At 45.3% G+C, this 19,426-nt stretch overlaps 1 protein-coding gene across 3 annotated transcripts in view; it reads right to left on the bottom strand.

Annotated features, from left to right (window-relative positions):
* Positions 1-19,426, bottom strand: part of LAMA3 (laminin subunit alpha 3) — a 256,883-nt gene that overhangs the window by 10,504 nt on the left and 226,953 nt on the right. For all 3 annotated transcript variants that reach the window (XM_003482042.4, XM_021096186.1, XM_003482045.4), the window contains 6 exons: positions 14,389-14,506; positions 13,868-14,008; positions 11,876-12,015; positions 10,491-10,622; positions 8,525-8,678; positions 3,610-3,779 (listed from right to left, as the gene is read on the bottom strand). In XM_003482042.4, coding sequence (XP_003482090.3) covers positions 3,610-3,779; positions 8,525-8,678; positions 10,491-10,622; positions 11,876-12,015; positions 13,868-14,008; positions 14,389-14,506 — 855 coding nt within the window. The remainder of the gene's footprint in view (positions 1-3,609; positions 3,780-8,524; positions 8,679-10,490; positions 10,623-11,875; positions 12,016-13,867; positions 14,009-14,388; positions 14,507-19,426) is intronic.

Genomic DNA, 19,426 nt, shown 5'->3' with positions numbered 1-19,426 from the left:
AACAAGGATTTGATTTAAGCATCAGCTAAACATTTTCTTTCTCTAAGACATATTTAACACAGAAGCACAGAAGTACACCCTTACGTTTCTTGGACCTTAATATCCCACCTATGATGGGACAGGAATTAAGCAAGCATCATGCAGTAAAATCAGAGAATGAGAGTTAATGTTCCCTTAGCATGATGGCTACATATCATAGGCATGTATAGCTAAGCAAGCTCGACTTTCTATGTAAACTCACATCTGTCCATCCATTTATTCATTCACTCAATGAACATTTAATGTGTCTGTAGTAGGTATAAGACCCTGTGGTGGGCGCTGGGAATGCAGCCATGGACGTTTCATTCCTTGAGATGTTTATGGTGTGTAGGTACACTGAGGGGGCATCTAAAACTGCACTGGGAAAAGGTGATGGGAGATGCAAGTGTCAATAGGCTGTCATCGCCCACTCCTTGGGATTTCTAAGTGCACACCAGAGAGAGAGCACCACTTGAAGCTGCATCCCTGGTGCCTGGTACACAGTAGGTGCTCAAGAAATAGTTCCTGAATTGAATTAAATGGTAAATGGAAAACGTGGAGGTGGAATCAGGACATGGAAGAAATAATTACGCTGCTACATCCCTTTGCTTTTTTAATACTGTGAGGCTGAGCAAACACAGAGATGCATGTGAATTCTTTAGATTTGCAGGCTTCCTTGAGGGTAACAGTTTCTTCAAAACAAAAAAGAAAACTCTCTTTGTGAAATTAAACCAACCAGATGGTGACACTGCTCAATATTTCTCTCTGTGTATCTGTGTGTTCGGGTGAACATTTGAAGAACAAGGGTTAGCCAGTTTAAGGAGGACATTAGAACTTGCTAAGAGTTAGAGTACTTTACATATGTGGGCTTGGTTAGTAGACTTGACATTTGCTTTCCAGAATTATTTCTCGAAGCAATTTTCTTTCAGAAAAGACTAACTGACTAACACCCAAAAAAGACATCAGTAGATTCAAATCCTGGCATAAGATACTGTAGCCCTCTTCATTGCTGAAAGATGGAAGCGTTAGGCAGAGAGCAAAGGAGCATTTGCTTTTTTGTTTTGTTTTGTTTTTGCTTTTTAGGGCTGCACCCCTGGCATATGGAGGTTCCCAGGCTAGGGGGTGAATCGGAGTTGTAGCTGCTGGCCTACATCACAGCCACAGCAACACCACAGCCATAGCAATGCAGGATTCAAGCTGTGTCTGCAACCTAGACCACAGCTCACAGCAGTGCTGAATCCTTAACCCACTGAGCAAGGCTAGGGATAGAACCTGCATCCTCATGGATATTGGTTGGATTTGTTAGCCGCTAAGCCATGACGGGAACTCCCAAAGGTGTGTTTTTATACATTCACCAAGAAGTTAAAATAGCGGCACAGGGTTTTACAGGAGAGGCAAAAAATTGCTAGAATAGAAATCATAAAGAGAACAAAAGAATAGCCCAAATCTTGTAACATCTTGAAATATATTCTGATTGCTACCATGTTTGGGACTAAAACAATTTAAAAATTATATTTACTAAGGATTATTATTTTCACTTTCCCTTTAAGAATGTTACTTTTGCCGTTTATTACATATAATTCAGTGCTGGACGAGAAGATGCTGCCGTCAAATCATCAGAAGAAGCTGGATAAGCCACCACAGTGAATGTGCTGAGAGGGAAGATGCCAGAGAGAAAGGGGCCATAGAGGAGGGGCAGGGGGAAGCTAGAAAAGCCACAGAGCCAGAGAGGCGGGATGAGGGGAGCTGGGAAAGGACAGTCAGGAGCATCTGCAGGGAGGCTGATGTCATTAAGGTCAGCCTGACCAAGAGAGCAGTGATGGGGAGAGGGGTAGCCCCGGCAGGCTGAGTGCCAAAAGGGTCTCCAATTCTGCTACCTGGGTGTCTGCCTCCATCTCCCAGGAGCACAGTTTCAGCAAATCAGGGGTGGCCACCATCTCCACTGGGTCTACTGGAGACGCAGAGCTGCTGGCCTAGGCAATGTCCTTCAGAAGCCATCGCCACCCCTCCTTCCCGCCTTCACATCTGCCGTGACTCACGCACTTGCTCAATGAGTGGCCTCTGAGGGCCAGCTCATTAGAAGCCATTACCTCTCCTCCCTGCAAAGCATCATCCACCCCAGGTAACTGGTGAGAAAACTGAGGTTCAAAGAGATAGAGCAATTTGTGCAAGCATGTGAGAAAGATGTCATTATGCCAAGTTTATGGAGAGGACACTGAGGCTTAGAAAAGCTGAACTGCAGCCTATGGTAGCCGTGGAGCTGCGCTCAGAGCCCCCATCAGGAGACCCTGCTGCAGGGGCACGGCGGCCTGGCAGCCCCCACGTGCCACACTCCTGGAACTTCAGTGGCACCCCAGTGACTCCCAAACAAGGACTGAGCTCAGGAGCGGCACCAGAGGTGGGCCATTTATGCCCAGCACTGGATTCTTCCGCGGAGTGATCTTTGCTTGCCCCGCCCAACCGCCTGCCTAACCTCCTGGGTGCTTCCCGCAGTCTGAGTTCTTCCTACCCCTCCTGTCTTCCCCCTCCTCTCATCTGCGCTGTCTCAGAGGAAGGCTCTCTCCACCAGCTCCTGTGCCCCTCTTTGCTTCCACAGGAACAATAACTCTCCTGCACAGCTAATCCCATTTTGACGCCTGCATCCCCAGGACTCAGAGTGTGTGGCCCAAGGTCACATACAGCAAGTGGCTGAGTGGGTGAAATGAAAGCCAACGTCTTGGAGTTCCCCTCCTGGCTCAGTGGTTAACAAATCCGACTGGGAACCCCGAGGTTGTGGGTTTGATCCCTGGCCTTGCACAGTGGGTTAAGGATCTGGTGTTGCCCCGAGTTGTGGTATAGATCACAGGCACAGCTTGGATCCCTCCTTGCTATGGCTGTGGCATAGGCCAGCAGCTACAGCTCCGATTCGACCCCTAGCCTGGGAACCTCCATATGCTGCAGGAGTGGCCCTAGAAAAGGCAAAAAGACAAAAAAAAAAAGCCAACGTTTAAAGCCAGGACTTTTTGATTCCTGGGCAATCCAGCCTCTGTAGATAAGTCATCAAGCAATTTTGGGCACCTTTTTATTTATGCCTCCTTCAAACCACATGCAAATGACAAGCCTTGTTTTTCTACCTTTTTTTTCTGACACAGTATCTGCTCCAGCCCTCCTCCCCACAAAGAGATGCAATGTGTTAGCACAAAAAGTCCAAATGTGTTCTCTAAAAATGATGCATCTGGCACCGAGTCTTCCTGACAGAATGATTTCCCTCTGACTATAGAATGCAGGAGAGGAAAGGTGATTTATCATAGAAATAAATAGCAGCTTTGGAAAGAAATATCAGCCTTATTTTTAGAACACCGTCAATTATAAGCCAGAGCTGAGCTGATTGTTTCAGCCTCAGAGCAGCAGGCATCACGTGTGCCTTCCAGCTGTGGGGAAGGAACAGGCTTGGGCAGCCAGGCTCTGTGTCCTGGGCAAGCCAGCACCTCTTCTCACAAATGTGGTGGTGTCTCCTTCATTAGTGACAGGTGCCTGAGGTCATGCCAGCTAGCTTGCCCTAGGGGAGAATCATAGTCAGACTGAGTTGATTTGGGGCAGAAAAATGAATACCTGGGTTTTGGCAGCTCCTGTGGAAGTATGAATAGCAAGTGGCTGGTGGGACTGTCCCCAAACCTGAGGGCTCCATGGCTGGCCTTGGCCCCTGGAGATGGTGGGCAAGACTGGGCATCTCCCCACACCTTCAAGCTCCTCGAAGAGGCTGCTGCTGTGTCTCGCAATGGCTGTGTGGGAAAGAAGCAAAAAATCAGGACAGCTAATTATCTGTGGGGGGGGGGGCAGGAGTGGAAAATGCCTTGCTAAATGCCTTGTTCAATTTTGACTTCTGATCCTGAGACTGAATGCAGTAGAGATGAATGCGTCCTGTTATTCCCAACTGCACAAGTCCGAACAGGCGGCTGGTACACATCCAGACCATCTCCCCTCCAGGGAGCCTAGGGAGAACTAAGTGTCCCTTAAGAGAGTCATCACGTAGCCAGCAGCACCAAGGCCTGCATAACCAGCTAGTGGGACCTGGAGCCGCCATCCTGCCACTCCCCCTGGGGTCACTTGGGCTTTTTCAGCAGGGCCTTGAAAGGACCCAGAGAGCAGGACACAGAAGGTGTAGGGGGGACAAGAGCCTGTCTCCACTTTCATTGGAATTGACCCATGCACCGACGTCTATCCTGAACCGGATGATGCTTTTAACTTTTTAATAGGAAGGAGTTTTAATGGAGAAAAACAGCCACAATAAATATCAAATGTGACTAGAAAAGTTGTTGGAAGGAACTGAGACTCGCCACCCCTTCCCCATCTTTTCCCGGCGGCAAAGCCCGGATTTCAAAGACGTGCCCAAGTCTCTCCCATGGGGATCAGAGCTCGGCTGAGCTCTCCATTCATGGAAGTGAATGATGGGAATTCACCCTGCTAACAGTTGGTTCAGGCATGAACATGTGACACCCTCCTGGCCAATGAGCCTTAAGAGGCATCAAGGGGCAGGGCCTCTGGAAAACATTCCTTTCTAAAGGATAGAAAAAGCCTGCAGATCAGTGGTTCTAGTGTGGGCACTGCTCCTTGAGGATAGATAGCCCAGAACTGTGCCGGATGGAGCCAGGATGGCTGTGGGGAATCAGAGCCCAGCCTCCAGCTTACCCATCCTCGAACTGTCTCTTCATGTGACACTGTAGATCCCTGCAGAGGGTTAAGCCCTAGCAGCTGAAGTCTTCCTAACAAATTCACATTCCTTCAGGATCGGGTTTTCCAATTTCACCTGATTCCTGGATAGAGTGCTCAGGATGCAGACTTGATAACACTTATTTATTAATATATATTAATAATATTATGATACATTTATTGATATATATAATAATAATATTATTAAAACACTCCATGCTTGCACACAGCTGAATGGAGATGTCTGATCACCAGGAAGTTAAGTGAATTGCTTAAAATCACAACCAGACCTGGATCTTCCAGGAACTTCCTGCCGGGGGCTCACACCAGCTAGGCCCACTCCCTCCCTGAATGATTCTGTGTGTCAGCCAGTAACATCGAGATGATCAGTTTTCATAGATACCCTCTGCCACCAAGTCTTCCTAAATTCTCCTAATGGCACCATCATCCTTCAAGGCACCCAGGTCATCACTGACGCCTGCCCCCTGGCCTCTTGCACAAGCTGTTTCCATGTCTTACAATTGGTCTTTGAGACAAATTTTGTTTCTACTCCTTCCCTTTCAACTCTGGTGCCTCCACCCTGAAAGCCAGGCCTTTGACCCTCTTGCCTGGATCTTTCCAGTACTTTGCCAGTTTGACTCCATGTCTCTAGAACTTTCCTAGATCAAACCATCCCATGGGTGGCTGGCAGTTTATTAAATTTTTTTTTTTTTTTTTTTTTGCTTTTTGCTTTTTAGGGCCACATATGTGACATATGGAAGTTCCTAGGCTAGGGGTCGAATCAGAGCTACAGCTTCGGGCCTACACCACAGCCACGGCAACACGGGATCCGAGCCGCGTCTGCAACCTACACCACAGCTCATGGCAACACCAGATCCTTAACCCACTGAGCGAGGCCAGGGATCAAACCTACATCCTCATGAATCCTAGTCGGGTTCATTACTGCTGAGCCGCAACAGGAACTCCCCAGTTTATTAATCTTAAACACAGTTTATAGCAGTCCTTTCAATGGCTTTAGAGTGACTACAGAAAAATGTCAAAATTACATCAGGCCATCCAAGTCTGGTCTGATCCACTCCAGCATGTGATTCTGAGTTTACCTACCCCATCTCCTTTCGCCACCAAACTGCCCCTGTTCACCAAGCTTCCCAAGCCCTTAGAGGTCACACATGAAGAGCACGTGAATTATAAGAGCGCATTCTCATCAGCAGAGCATGTGACTATGAAGAGCCCGTTCTCTGGGATCCCGCAGCCCTAAGTTTCAATTCTATCGCAGCCATTTACTTACTGGGTGCTTTCGGGCAAACTGTTGTTAACCTCTCTGAGACCCAATTTCCTGGTTTGTAAAGCTGGCAATTGATTCTGTTCTCAGAGGGGTGTGGTGAGAATGGAGAGAGAGTAAGACTCATGAGGATCAGAGAGAATGCTTGCCAAGCGCCTGAGCCTGCGATGTCCACAGCATCCTGCCTCCCGGCGTTGGACTCCTGCTCCTGGAGCGAAAATATCCACTTGTCTAAATTCAACCCATACCCCACACCCAGTCTATGCCTCTTCCTCCAGAAGAACCCCGGTCTCTGCAGCAGGAAAGTGCCTGCTGTACCACACTGGTAGCGCATTGTCCCTTTCACTTAGGTTATTCGCATGCATAACAACCATAGCTAATAAGTATCGCCTGCCTACCATCGCCACATGTTTTACATTTATTACTTCATTTAACCCTCATGGCACCATGAGATATTACTGATATATACCCTCGTATGTGCTGCAGGAAATAGACCCACAGGGAGGTTGGATAATCATTCAAGATCACACGCGTAGTAAGTGATAAAGCCCAGTGCAAACCCAAAAAGTCTGACCTCAAAGTCCAGTCCTTACCTCCAAAGCCTGGTTGCCTTCTTTCTGTTATTAGGCTTTTGGAGGCAGAATTACTGTCTTATTCCACCTAATCCCGGGGCTTGCCCAGAACAGGGGGGCACATTAAATACAGTGTATTCTCTGGGTCTCCCACTTCGATAGCCAGGGTCCCACTCTCTCTGCTGAGGCTCCCAGAGACACCTGACAGCGTCACACCAGCTTTCTCCCCCTGGCTGAGGCACCTGTCACTCACTATGCCATAAACTCTACTCATTCTTGTTCCTGCCAAATATTGGTCCTTTTCTTCTCTCCCTGACTGGCTTCTCCACCAAGCCCGTAGCCCGCGCTAGATGACTCAGAATTATACTAACTCCCGCTTCTCCTTTGCCACCCACATTCAATTATTATGAGTCTGATAATTCCATCTTCTTAATAGCTTTGAATCCATTTCTTTCTCTCCGTCTCCACCATCACTGTGCTAATTTAGTCTTTCAGTCATTCTGACTTACTGGGAAAAAAAAATGACTTCATTCCTGATGGGGCAGTTCTAAAGATGCTCCTTTCTTAACAGGAAAAATGACAACCCTTTGGGATGTATGAAATGTATTGCTTCTTAATAGCTTAAGACAGTTCTTTTTATATATATCTCTTCAACTCCCCCAAATCTTTGTGCAGCAGGAAAAATATTGGCAGAAGAGCCGTGTGGGGTTGATGTTACGTAAAAAGTGGGTTGAACAGAAATGCATTGCTCTCAAGAGGGCACAGGCTTCGGGGCCAGGCTGCCTGGGTTTGAATTCCAACTCCACCTTCCATCTGTGGGAGCTTGGGCGAGCTGCTTACTTTCTAAGCCACAGCATCCATTTCTGTAAGATGTACCTGGTAACAGTCCTTCTCCCACAAGGTTACGTGGGGATTTAGTAGGAAAATCCACTTAAAGAGCTTAGTGTAACACCTGGCACATTGGAAGTGCTCCGCGTTATCCATTAATCATATTAACTGTAACCTCAGATACGGGGAGGTTGCATTATTGACCCTAGGTGGAACGCAGGATTTTTTAAATCCTAACCCCTTGTCTAACTCATTAGGAAGCTTCCGCCCTCCCAAAAAGGAATTTCATTTCCTTTCAGCCTCTCTTAATTTTACATGAGAATCACCCAGGAGCTTTACAAACTCCTGCTGGTGTGGACCCACCTCAAGAGCACCTGACTGAATTGGGTGGGCTGCAGCCCAAGAATTGGGATTTTAAAAGTGCCTCAGGTGGCTCTAATGTGCAGTCAAGGTCAGGCCACACTGGTCTTGGCAAGGCTGGGTGCCTTTGTATATCCTGTCATAGGAAGCAGGACAGGAGTTTCCTTCGTGGCTCAGTGGTTAACGAACCTGATTAGGAACCATGAGGATGCAGATTCCATCCCTGGCCTCGCTCAGTGGGTTAAGGATCCAGCATCGTGGTGAGCTGTGGTGTAGGCTGCAGACATGGCTCAGATCTGGTGTTGCTGTGGCTATGGTATAGGCTGGCAGCTGCAGCTCCGATTTGACTCCTAGCCTGGGAACTTCCATAGGCCGCAGGGGACAGAGGGGTGTCTGTGGGCAGGAGAAGGGTCACAGACGCTATATTCTAGAGACAGTCCTTGTGCCTGTTGTGTGGCGACACAACAGAGGTGTCAAAAGAGCAAGACTTTGGCTACAGACATTGAGAAACTGAAGTCAAGGTTCTAGTTGGTCTATGACTCCCCAAACCACCCATGCTCATCAAAATACAAAACAAAAGCTGAAAAGAAAACCACCTTGACTTCTTGGTATAATCCAACGGTTGATGACCCATTAGTCCCAGGCCACCGTGGGATCGAGTGATCCATACCCCTCTCTGCCTTCCAGCCCCTCCCCCAGCACCTCTGGTGAGGCAGGGTTCTCTTGTGAGAATCATCTGGGAAGAAACAAAACCCAGCAAGGTTTTGACACTCACCTGGTGGATATCGAAAGTCTTGGCTTTGTTAAACTTTGTGGAACCTTTAAGCAACATTAGAAAAGGTGGTTTGTTTAAACTGCAGCCTCCCAGGGACACATCTCTCTTGGTGGATTTACTAGCCAAGTCGAGGACTTTAGGACTCTCCATTAGCCTGGAAGGAGGGCAGAAAGAAGCTCTGACACATCAATGGAAACACGTTGGCAGGGAGACTTTGTTTCAAAAATACACATTCTTGGAGCTCCCACTGTCACACAACAGGATTGGCGGCATCTTGAGAGTGCCGGGATGGCGTTCCATCCCCAGCTCAGCGCAATGGGTTAGGGATCCCGTGTTCTCACAGCTGCAACTTAGGTTGCTACTGCGGCTCCAATCTGATCCCTGGCCGGGGAGCTCTGTATGTCACAGGGCACCCAAAAACAAACAAACAAAAAATTTCTTTTTTTTTTTTGTCTTTTAGGGCTGCACCTTTGGCATATGGGGGTCCAAAAGGAGCTGTAGCTGCTGGGCTATGCCACAGCCACAGCAACTTCAGATCCGAGCCACATCTGCGACCTACACCACAGCTTATGGCAATACCTGATCCTTACCTCACTGAGCAAGGCCAGGGATTGAACCCATGTTCTCATGGATGCTAGCTGGGTTTGCTAATGGCTGAGCCACCACAGGAACTCCAAAAAGCACTTTTTTTTTTTTTTTTTTTTTTTTTTTTTTTTTTTGTCTTTTTACCATTTCTTGGGCTGCTCCTCTGGCACATGGAGGTTTCCAGTCTAGGGGTTGAATCGGAGCTATAGCCCTGGCCTATGCCAGAGCCAGAGCAATGCGGGATCTGAGCCGCGTCTGAGATCTACACCACAGCTCATGGCAATGCCAGATCCTTAACCCACTGAGCAAGGATCGAACCTGCAACCTCACGGTTCCCAGTCGGATTCGTCAACCACTGTGCCACGATGGGAACTCCAAAAAGCACATTCTTACTGTCCTGATTTCTGGCTAAATTCTGTCACCCACCCATCTGGTATGCCTAGAGGAAACACTAGGCTCATATAGGTTTGGGAGTGCTGTACCCAGCTCTGCCTTCCCTTAAATACCCAGCACTGTGCCTCACTGGCAGAAGGGCTCAATAAACTTTTATTGACTTGAGTAGCCAGGATTGTGGCAAAGCCAGAATATTATAGTTCTGTCTTTGGAATGGGGGCCATGCAGAAATATGAAGATGAAATATGCACAGAGGACGAACACTGGCACTGGGCGATCTAGGATGATGTGCACATTAGGAAACCTCAGAAGTGAGTTCGTGGAAGGATTTCTCTCCTTTATTTCAGTAGGAAAATCTCATGGATAAATCTGCTTCATCTATGGTCACCAAGCAGGGATGGCAGGTCACAAGCTCCTAACAGGCTGCCTAAGGTTCACGACCAGTCCCATGCCCTCCCTCTGCCCTGGGGAGAGCTTTCTTTGCTCTGACCTGAAAATGATTGTTTTGTGGCAAAAAAAAAAAAAAAAAAAAAAAGAGAGAGAGAGAGAGAGAGAACATTTAAACATTTACATGCAAGCACCAGGCCCTACTCTATGAAAAGTCACGTTCAATGCTGTGGTGATCTGGTTTCCTAGCACTGCACTGGTCCACGCAATTTCTTGGCCTTGAAAACTGAGGGAAGACGATTGAATCTAATTGCACAATCTTGATTACAACTAAATAAAATTTCAGTGTGAATATTTTTCAGGGCTATAATCTGAAAGTTAATTAAACCTTTTCCAAAGTTATGTTCCAAAGCTGTTTCTACAAGGAGAAGCTGAGCCCAGAAGCTTTGGGTTAATTTGCTATTAATGGGTGTATCGTGCCAAAGAGGGCGTTTTGAAAGATTGTGAGATGAGCGCCTCCTGCAGCATGTGGTGCAAGTCCCCTCCCTGCGAGGGCAGGCCATTCTCATCAGCGGCACATGCACAGAGAAAGGGCACCCACCTCCGGACAAAAACATTGCTGATGCAACCCTCAAACTGACTCCCACCCAGACGCAGGGACTGCTGGGAATCTGAAAAGTCTCGAAGCTTTTGGTTGTTTTTCAGAGGCTGGTCATCAATGAGGAGCCGGAGTCTGAAAAAAAGAGGAGGAAAGCAAAAGAGGGGTGAGAACAGCTGGAAAATGGTTCTTGCCAGGTGGCCAACTGATTGTGTTTGATTCTGACTCAAAATCATCTACCTGAAATAACCCATTAAACTAAACTTATTCTTAAAGAGCATTCAAATATTTTTCATGTATTTCTTTTTGCCCATGATATTTTGCACATCATGGCAGATGAACTTGTAGATCTTTCATTCTCATCACTCCCGTTTCATTCTCCCATTTTAATGTACCCCCATGTATTTATCCATCCAACTGTTGACTGACTTTTTTAAAGGAGAAAACAGGCATATCTCATTTTATTGCACTTTGTTTAAAAAACATGCTTTGCAGATCCTGCAGTTTTTTACAAACTGAAAGCTGTGGCTACCTTGCCTCCAGCAAGTCTATTGGCACCATTTTTCCCACAGCACTTGCTCACTCTGTGTTCTGTGTCACATTTTGTTAATTCCTGCAATTTTTCAAACATTCCACCAGCAAAGAGATAATGACTCCCTGAAGGCTCAGATGATGGTTAGCATTTTTTAGCAATAAAGTATTTTTAAAGTATGTAGGATTTTTTTTTAAAGACATAATGCTACTGCACATTTAATAGACTACAGTATAGTATAAACATAACTTTCATATGCATTGGGAAACCAAAAATTTTGTGACTCTTTATTGTGAAATTTGCTTTATTGCGGTGGTCTGAAACCAAACCTGTACTCTCTCCAAGGTCTGCCTGTGTATGTACAGAGAGTGCACATGTTTTAAGTACACATCTCAGTGAACCTTTGAAATGTGAAAACACCCAACATCATCAGCATCCAGACAAAGAAGCAGAATCAACCATCTCCCCAGGCACCTTGCCTGGGCTCCCTTCCGCTTTCCAGCCTTCCTCCCCTCCAAGAGTAACCACTATCCTGAATTCGCACAGAGCAGGTTGATCTTGCCTGCTTCTGATGTATAAACGACATCATGGCAGATGAACTTGTAGATCTTTCATTCTCATCACTCCCGTTTCATTCTCCCATTTTGAATGTACCCCCATGTATTTATCCATCCAACTGTTGACTGACATTTTTAAAGGAGAAAAATCGACAGAGAACCAAGAAGAAGCCCAAGACTTACTAGTAAAATGGTGCGGCATCAAGGACACACAGTACTCCAGAAAGATACTAGAAAATTCCATGAAACTAAATAAAGTAAAATTCTTAGCGCTCTGGCAAAAGAGCCCTTCCACTCACCCAGAGTTGTCGCTTATTACAGACACGTAATGCAGTAACCCATCCATGTAGGTCTGTGGAGATGTGAGAATTGGGCCACTGCTATCCCTGGTGCTGAGTTCAATGTGACCATCCTCCAGGGTGACCTGCAGGCTGCTTGACTGAAATCATCAGAGCACAAATCCATCAATGCAGTCACCACTATGAACGTATCAATACCGAACTTATGATCAAAACTATGTACAAAACAGGCTGTTTTGACCCGAATGTTTTGACTTTGCTATTTTGATCTAAAGATTATTTTTGAATATTTGGACTCCATGTTTAAGGTTTATGAATGTCAAAATCTAACGCAAATTATTTTAACACTGATGCCTCTGACAAAAGCATTTTAAGGATGTACATTCATAAACCAACTTAATTTCTCCGTTAGTAATACAAAACAGTTAAACCGTTTCTAAATCTTTCTGTTTTCACTTTCATTCTGCTAAAGTTATTTTCATCAGGATCAATTTTCTTCTGAGTAAATTTTTACAACAAAAACCTGATTCATCATTTTTTTCATAGATGATTATAATGATAGCTTCTCTTCGATCATGAATTTTTTATTTTCAGGCCCTAATTTCTAGGAGGTTCAATTGTCAAACTCTGCAGATCTAAATTTTGACAAGATGATTTGATTCTGTCAATTCTTAATTTTTAAAAATGTGTGTAGTTTTAGAATTTATCATTTTAGTTTTACTGATGTTTTAGCCTACCAGGTATAATTTTTTTACAGTTTTCAATCAAATGTAATTCTTCACTGAGCGTTTAGCCTAAAACAATTTTTAAAGTGTGTGGTTGCAGCCCTTGTCAGTTTTACTTTATGTTGATTTTTTTAAGTTAGCAATACTTCTCATAAACTGGATAAAATAATGCTAATTGAGACTGTATTTCTTAGCTAAGCTATCATGAAGTTGAGGGCACTGTTCTTAGAATATTTGTAGGGTAGGGTTCCTGCACTGTCCAGGATTGATCACATCTTTTGCTAAGCCAATTCCACTTGCTTTGGACCATTTTGTATATTATACACTAAGCGTCCTCACCCTTGGCAGAGGAAACAGGGATTGTGTGTTGAAAGAGCTCGGTCAAAACCTCCTGCTCTGATGGAAAAGCCACACTCACAATGTCAATGCTGGCATGTGCTTTTTCAAGAGGATTTTTGTGTATTTGTTTTGTTTTGTTTAAAAAAAAAAAAAAGATCTTTAATGGAGGATGAACAAAGATAGCATTCTACTGGGCATAACCAGATATATTCTACTAGGAGAGGCATTCTACTAGGACATGACCAGACGCAGCTACACCCTCCTTTCAACAAATTCTAGATGTCTGTTGTGCTGACAACCCAGAAGAAACACATCCAAGAAGGACCATGTCCTACTTGTACTTCTATTTTAAAATCCCACTCATTCCACCAGGGGATTTCTGAGTATTAGCTGACTTTTGTGCCTACATCACCACAAGAGCCAAAATCCCCTTAAGTTTTGGAATTTCTCTGGCTTGTTGTACATGAATAGAGAGCAAAGGACCTTACTTTCTCCCATTCTCCCATGTAAATACGGTCCAACTAGCTGCTGCTGCTGCAAAAAAGAATCTGAAGAGCTCTCTTTTGTGGAATCGCAAAGGAGGATTGGGGATAGCTTCTGATTTTTTTCTTAGACTTGAAAATGGAAGCTATGCTATTACTTATAATAGTTCTAACTCACCTCCACTCATAAAATACATACCTAAAAAGAAGTGAAAACAAATCCATGAATATACACAAATTCAGTTCTATAGCCTATCACGTGTTTTCTATGCCTGATTTTGTTTAGAACCAACTTTGGATGGGTAGCAGCTTCTATGGTTGAAATACACCATAGCATTTACTGTGTGACGGTAGATAAAATGTCCAACGACTTTACCTTCAAAGTCCCTCTATTGTTTTTGACATCAAACTTTGAGTCAGGCTTAAATCTTTGCAATATTTCCTACCCTTGTCTGATGATTTAATAAGATGCCACTGGGTTGAAAGGTCTGAAACCCGAAGGAGGCCTGGAAGTGGCTGGGCGATGGCCAGTCCAAATTGGTGAAACTCAACTGTCCTCCCCTGGAGAATGAGGCAGATCGCACGAGCTGAAAAGCAAACATGGAATAAATTCCTGGCGCAGTAATCTCATCCTGGCTGAAATACAGTATCTTAACCAAGGGCATGTCACTTGAACCCCTGGATGTGACTTAATGTACCCTGGGGAAGAAAGAGTTTACTTTTCTGAATGATAATGTACCAGTCATCTTTCCTCTTTTGTGGGTAGTGCTGGTATTCCCACATTCCTCCAAATGTAATATGCAAACCTGAAGAGGTTCTGCAAGCACAATGGAGAGTGTAATAAATGAGCCAGTTCACCATAACACTGTGTGCTACCAAAAAAAAGAGTCAAAAGTTGGTGTGTTAAAGAATGCCAAGTGTGGACAAGCTGGGGAGCATCCCTTTGCAAGGTTCTGAACTCACTTACCTTCCAGTCTTCTGAGCACCTCTTTGTTACTCCCACTGTATCATTCAATCTAACAACACCACTGGTCTTCCTTAGGTTTTTCATGCAGCCTCGGAAAGCCGGTGTAGAAATGTTAAACCTGGTTTGGGATTCAAGAGAAGGAAGAGATGGACCAGAGCAGGCTTGACTGGGAATTGGAGCTGAAACACTACACTCACTCCCTACTATCTCTTATTATCAGGCAGATGTTTCATGGTTATCTCTTCTCCTGGGATTTCTAGAGTGCCCCTTATTTTGTGATGCTAAAAGAAATCTACTTCCTTTCAGTGTGATTTGAATCTTCGGCTTTAAAAAGGAATGCAAATAATGTTGACCAAAGAATGGCCAGGGTCCCCAAATGATGTATCGACACAGATAAGGTACATGATCTGGAATTACTTGCCGACCCCCGCCTGGAGTCATGGTGGTGCATCGTGAATTAAAGGCATATGTAGTAGTTCCCATCATTGTGCAGCAGAAACAAATCCGACTAGGAACCATGAGGTTGTGAGTTCGATCCCTGGCCTCACTCAGTGGGTTAAGGATTCAGCGTTGCTGTGAGCTGTGATGTAGGTCGAAGACGGGGCTCAGATCTGGCATTGCTGTGGCTGTGGTGTAGGCTGGCAGCTGTAGCTCCAATTAGACCCCTAGCCTGGGAACCTCCATATGCCACGAGTGCGGCCCTAAAAAGCAAAAAAAGGTAAGTGGAATGACTGGCCAGTGGGGACCTGCTATATAGCCACAGAGAATTCTACCCAATATTCTCTGATCATCTTTATGGGAAAAGAATCTGAAAGAGAATGGATGTGTGTACATGTATAACTGAATCACTTTGTTGTACAGCAGAAATGATTATGACATTGTAAATCCACTATGTTTCAATAAAACTTTGAAAAATGAAAAAGTAAATTAATAAATTCATATACTATAAACCTTATATAAATATATTAGTAAGCTAATAAATAAGTCATTTATTGGGACCAGAAATACTCTAGAAAGCTTTTTGCTCTTCTTTCCCTCTCCGGTTCTAAGTTAGCTCAGAGGAAACAAATGTTACTTTTTGGCTCTAGGCAATGATAAAAAATGTGGCTTGGGATTTAATCAATGTCCCAATGTCCCACTGGGACAATGGGAAGCATTGTCTGGCCTCACATGCTGTATCCACCACCTCCTAAGTGTGCAAAAGGTCACTGTGAAGGCCCTGGAACCCTCTGTGGCACGTAGCCATGAACACAGAGGAAGGGTCTTTGAGAGGAGCCACGTGCTCTGGATCAGACTGCCTGGGTTCGAGTCCTGTCTCTGCTGCTTTCTCTCTCTGCTCTGTTTTCTCATTTGTTCAATGGGCATGCGGTAATCGGCTCCCCAGGGCTGCTGTGAGTTTAAACGAGAGAATATGTGTAATGTACTCAAAGCGTGCCCAGTACAGAGCAAGGACTCAATCTGTGATGGCAGAGTCAATAACTACCCCCAGATGGTGCATCATTATAACGAAGGAACTTCTAAAGCGCCTCCTCCTACGTGGCTGTTTGGCATTTCTCTTTTGATCTGACTTTTGGATCTGCCTGGAGCCGACATCATGTAAAACACTAACATACAGCAAGTGACTGAAGTCCAGGCAAATATTTGTGTTTCTTAAGCAAATGTCATAATAAGAAAAACATAAAGCTGACTTCATTATAAACCCCTAGAGCAGCTCACTTTTCTAAATGGGAAGGTGTCTGCCTTCCTTTGTATTCAATTCATTATAAACAGTTGAGCTACATGCACTATGCATAAAATTAAATTTCTTTTTCCCTTTTAAAAGAAGAAACAAATCCTAACTGGCATTGCAGCATGAACTTGATTGTTTTATAAAGTTGGCTTCTTGATTCAGAAAAGAAAGAAAGTTCATATCCATTCTGGGAGCTTGTCTGTTTAGATCTCTTCTCTCTTGGTTTCAACATGTTTTAGACCCTTCAACATCTCCTAATCCCTTCTTTCCAGAAAGCATAGGAAGGAAGAATTTGGTGGCAGAAATGAAAAGGGGAAAGAAAGGCAGCTGACAGGTACAGGGCACCTATTCTATGTGAGATACTATTATACGATCCTCGCAATAACATTTGGAGACAGATATTTTCTTTCTTTTTAAAAAATTTTACGGCCGCACCCACAGCATAGGGAAGTTCCTGGGCTAGGGATCAAATCCATGCCCCCCCAGTGACCTGAATGACTGTGGTTGGATTCTTCACCCACTGTGCCACAGCAGGAACTCCATGGAGGGAGACGTTTTCTTCACGGACATGATTAAGCATTTACCAGGTACCTGGCACTGTGCTAACCCCTTTACCCTGCATCTCACCAGCGCTCTGTGAGTTAGGCCACCACTATGCCCATGTTAACGGATGTACAAGGAGGCTTGGGAAGGCTGAGTGACCTGCATGGGGTCATGCAGCAGGAAGGTGACAGCACTGGGATGTGCATGGTCAGGATGTCGTATAAGCCAGTGTGACCTAAAGCCCTGCCCTTCATACTTATACAGCTGTGTACCCAAAGCACTGGGAACGACCGTGACTCTCTCCCACAGAACAGACGCTTACAGCAGAGATGGTAGGATGAAAGATTCATTTCCACTATTCTTTGGGGTGTTCTTGTTACTCTGGTAACTCTTGTTACCCTAGTGTTCCATGTTTGCCCCAGGATTCAGGGTCTGAGGACCTTTGCTAGAGGCCCCAGATCATGGAGGGGTGCAAGCTGCGGTAAGAATGAGTTGGCACGTGGGGTCATGTATCACACTGTGCGCCAGTCTGTTCACCAAGGCTCAGCCAGGTCCACCTGCTGCAGGTGGATTTCAGAGAGCAGTAAGAGCAAAACACAACCCTGAACTCAGTTTGGGTAGCAGTAAATGGCCAACAGACCCTTGCTTGATTTCGAATTACTTTCACTTTAATGTAGTATTATTACACTCTGATGCAATGACGTACATAGGTTCTCAGAAAAAATGTCTTGTTGACCTGAGACCCTCTGGCGTCAACAAGGATGATTTGCTTTTCTCATGGGGAACAGATGGAATTAACAGATTGTGACTTCTGACTATAATCCTAAACAAGTCATTCCAAGATCAGAGTCCCCATTCCTAGAAGACACGCTGCAGTGAGAGGAGGAAAGGTAACACTCACAAAATCTCCTGTCAAAGCTGCTGCTTTTAGAGATTGCATGAGGCTTGCCTCTGTCCACAAGAGGTTCAAGCACTCATTTCTTCCACTAACGCCAGGGGTCAGGGTGCCTCCCTCCGTGGCAAGAATTGCTGGTGCCCCTACAGAGCTCAGTTACGGGTTATCGGCTATGGGTTATCAGGAGAATTCCTCTGTGACCCACGTCCAAGGGGGTCTCAGGACTCTGAACCATTAAGACGGCAGCAGAGGGATGAAGCAGGGCCAGAAATAGCTGAATTTCATTTAGCATCTTACTTGTGAGAGAGTAAAAGATCAGTGACATCCATCTTTTTTTTTTTTTTCTTGTTTTTAGGGCCACACCTGGGGCATATGAAGTTCCCAGGCTAGGGGTCAAATCAGAGCTGCAGTGTGGGATTGGAGCTACATCTGCAACCTACGCCGAACACTGGATGGATCCACACCCAGCTGAGCAAGGCCGGGGAGCGAACCTGCATCCTCATGGATACTAGTCGAATTCTTAACCCACTAAGCCACATCAAGAACTCCATTTTCTCCTTTTTTTTAATTTTTAAAATTTCTTCTGATGTTTTAAAAATTTTTTTACAGTGACATCTTTTGATTGGCCTCTATTTCCTGCATTTTTCTTTTTCTTTCTTTTTTTTTTTTCTTTTTAGGGCCGCACCCAAGGCATATGGAGGTTCCCAGGCTCGGGGTCGAATCAGAGCTGAAGCCTCTGGCCTAAGCCAGAGCCACAGCAATGCGGGATCTGAGCCTCATCTGTGACCCACACCACAGTTCACAGTAACGCCGGATCCTTCATCTACTGAGCAAGGCGAGGGATCAAACCTGCATCCTCATGGATACTAGTCAGATTCGTTTCTGCTGAGCCATGATGGGAGCTCCCTCCTACATTTTTCATGTACTTGTGATTTTAATTAAAAATTATAAACTGGTCCAGAAAAAGGAAGCAGTCCCTTTTTTGGAAGACCCTAAAACAGATCCCAAGGAGAATTCTATGTCTATCAGCACTTATTTTCATAACAATATCCATCTGTGTATTTCTTTAGTGGATAGAGATGAAAAGGCAAAGAAGGTTCAGTGCTGACTTAATCCAAGGTCACCCTGCTCTTTGGTGGCTGAGCCAAAACTAGAGTCGATCCTTACCCACTACCTTTTTTTTTTGTCAACCTCTCTTGGCTGGCTGATGACACCCACATCGCTGTCTGTGGACCTTCTGCTGACACCACACATAGGCAAACCACCCACCAGTGGCTGTCGTATTGCCTTTGAAAATCCTCGCTGCTCTGGGTAAGCCCACCTGCCTCCATAGCCTCAATGGCCACTTGTTCCAGTCTTCTTTCACTTTTCTCTTGCCTGGACTTCTCTCAAGGGATCTAGGCTTTCTGTCCAAACGCTTCGGGGCATCTCCACGTACTGTCTATTGGGCTCCTGGCACTCAGCCTGTCTCAGACTGAACTCGCCACCCTGTTTCACTGTAGGTGCTGGTCAGCTGTCCAGGTGCCTGATGAAAACCCAGGTATCCTTTCTGAGCACTTTCCTCTGCTACTCCCCAAACCCAAGCAACTGTTCAGTGCTGCCCATTTGCTGCCCTACCTATCCTGTGAATCCACGCTCTTTCCCCCATCTGCACTGCCATTTCCCTGGTCCCGCCACCCGCCTCTCTCACCTCTGTTACTCCCATCTCCCAGCCTCTCTACCTGCCCCTGCCTCTTCCCTCCTAATCCAATCTCCGCCTTGCCCCAGAGCAAACTCAAATCCGATCATGTTCTTTCTTTGCCAAAGCCCCAGATGGTTCCTCACTGTGACTTTCAAGATCTTCTGTGGTCTGGCCCTGCTTCCTCCCCCAG

Source organism: Sus scrofa, chromosome 6, assembly GCF_000003025.6.
Source record: "Sus scrofa isolate TJ Tabasco breed Duroc chromosome 6, Sscrofa11.1, whole genome shotgun sequence".
NCBI classification, from domain to species: domain Eukaryota; kingdom Metazoa; phylum Chordata; class Mammalia; order Artiodactyla; family Suidae; genus Sus; species Sus scrofa.
Note: the sequence above shows the minus strand (reverse complement) of the source record. Positions and strands in the feature narration are given on the sequence as shown.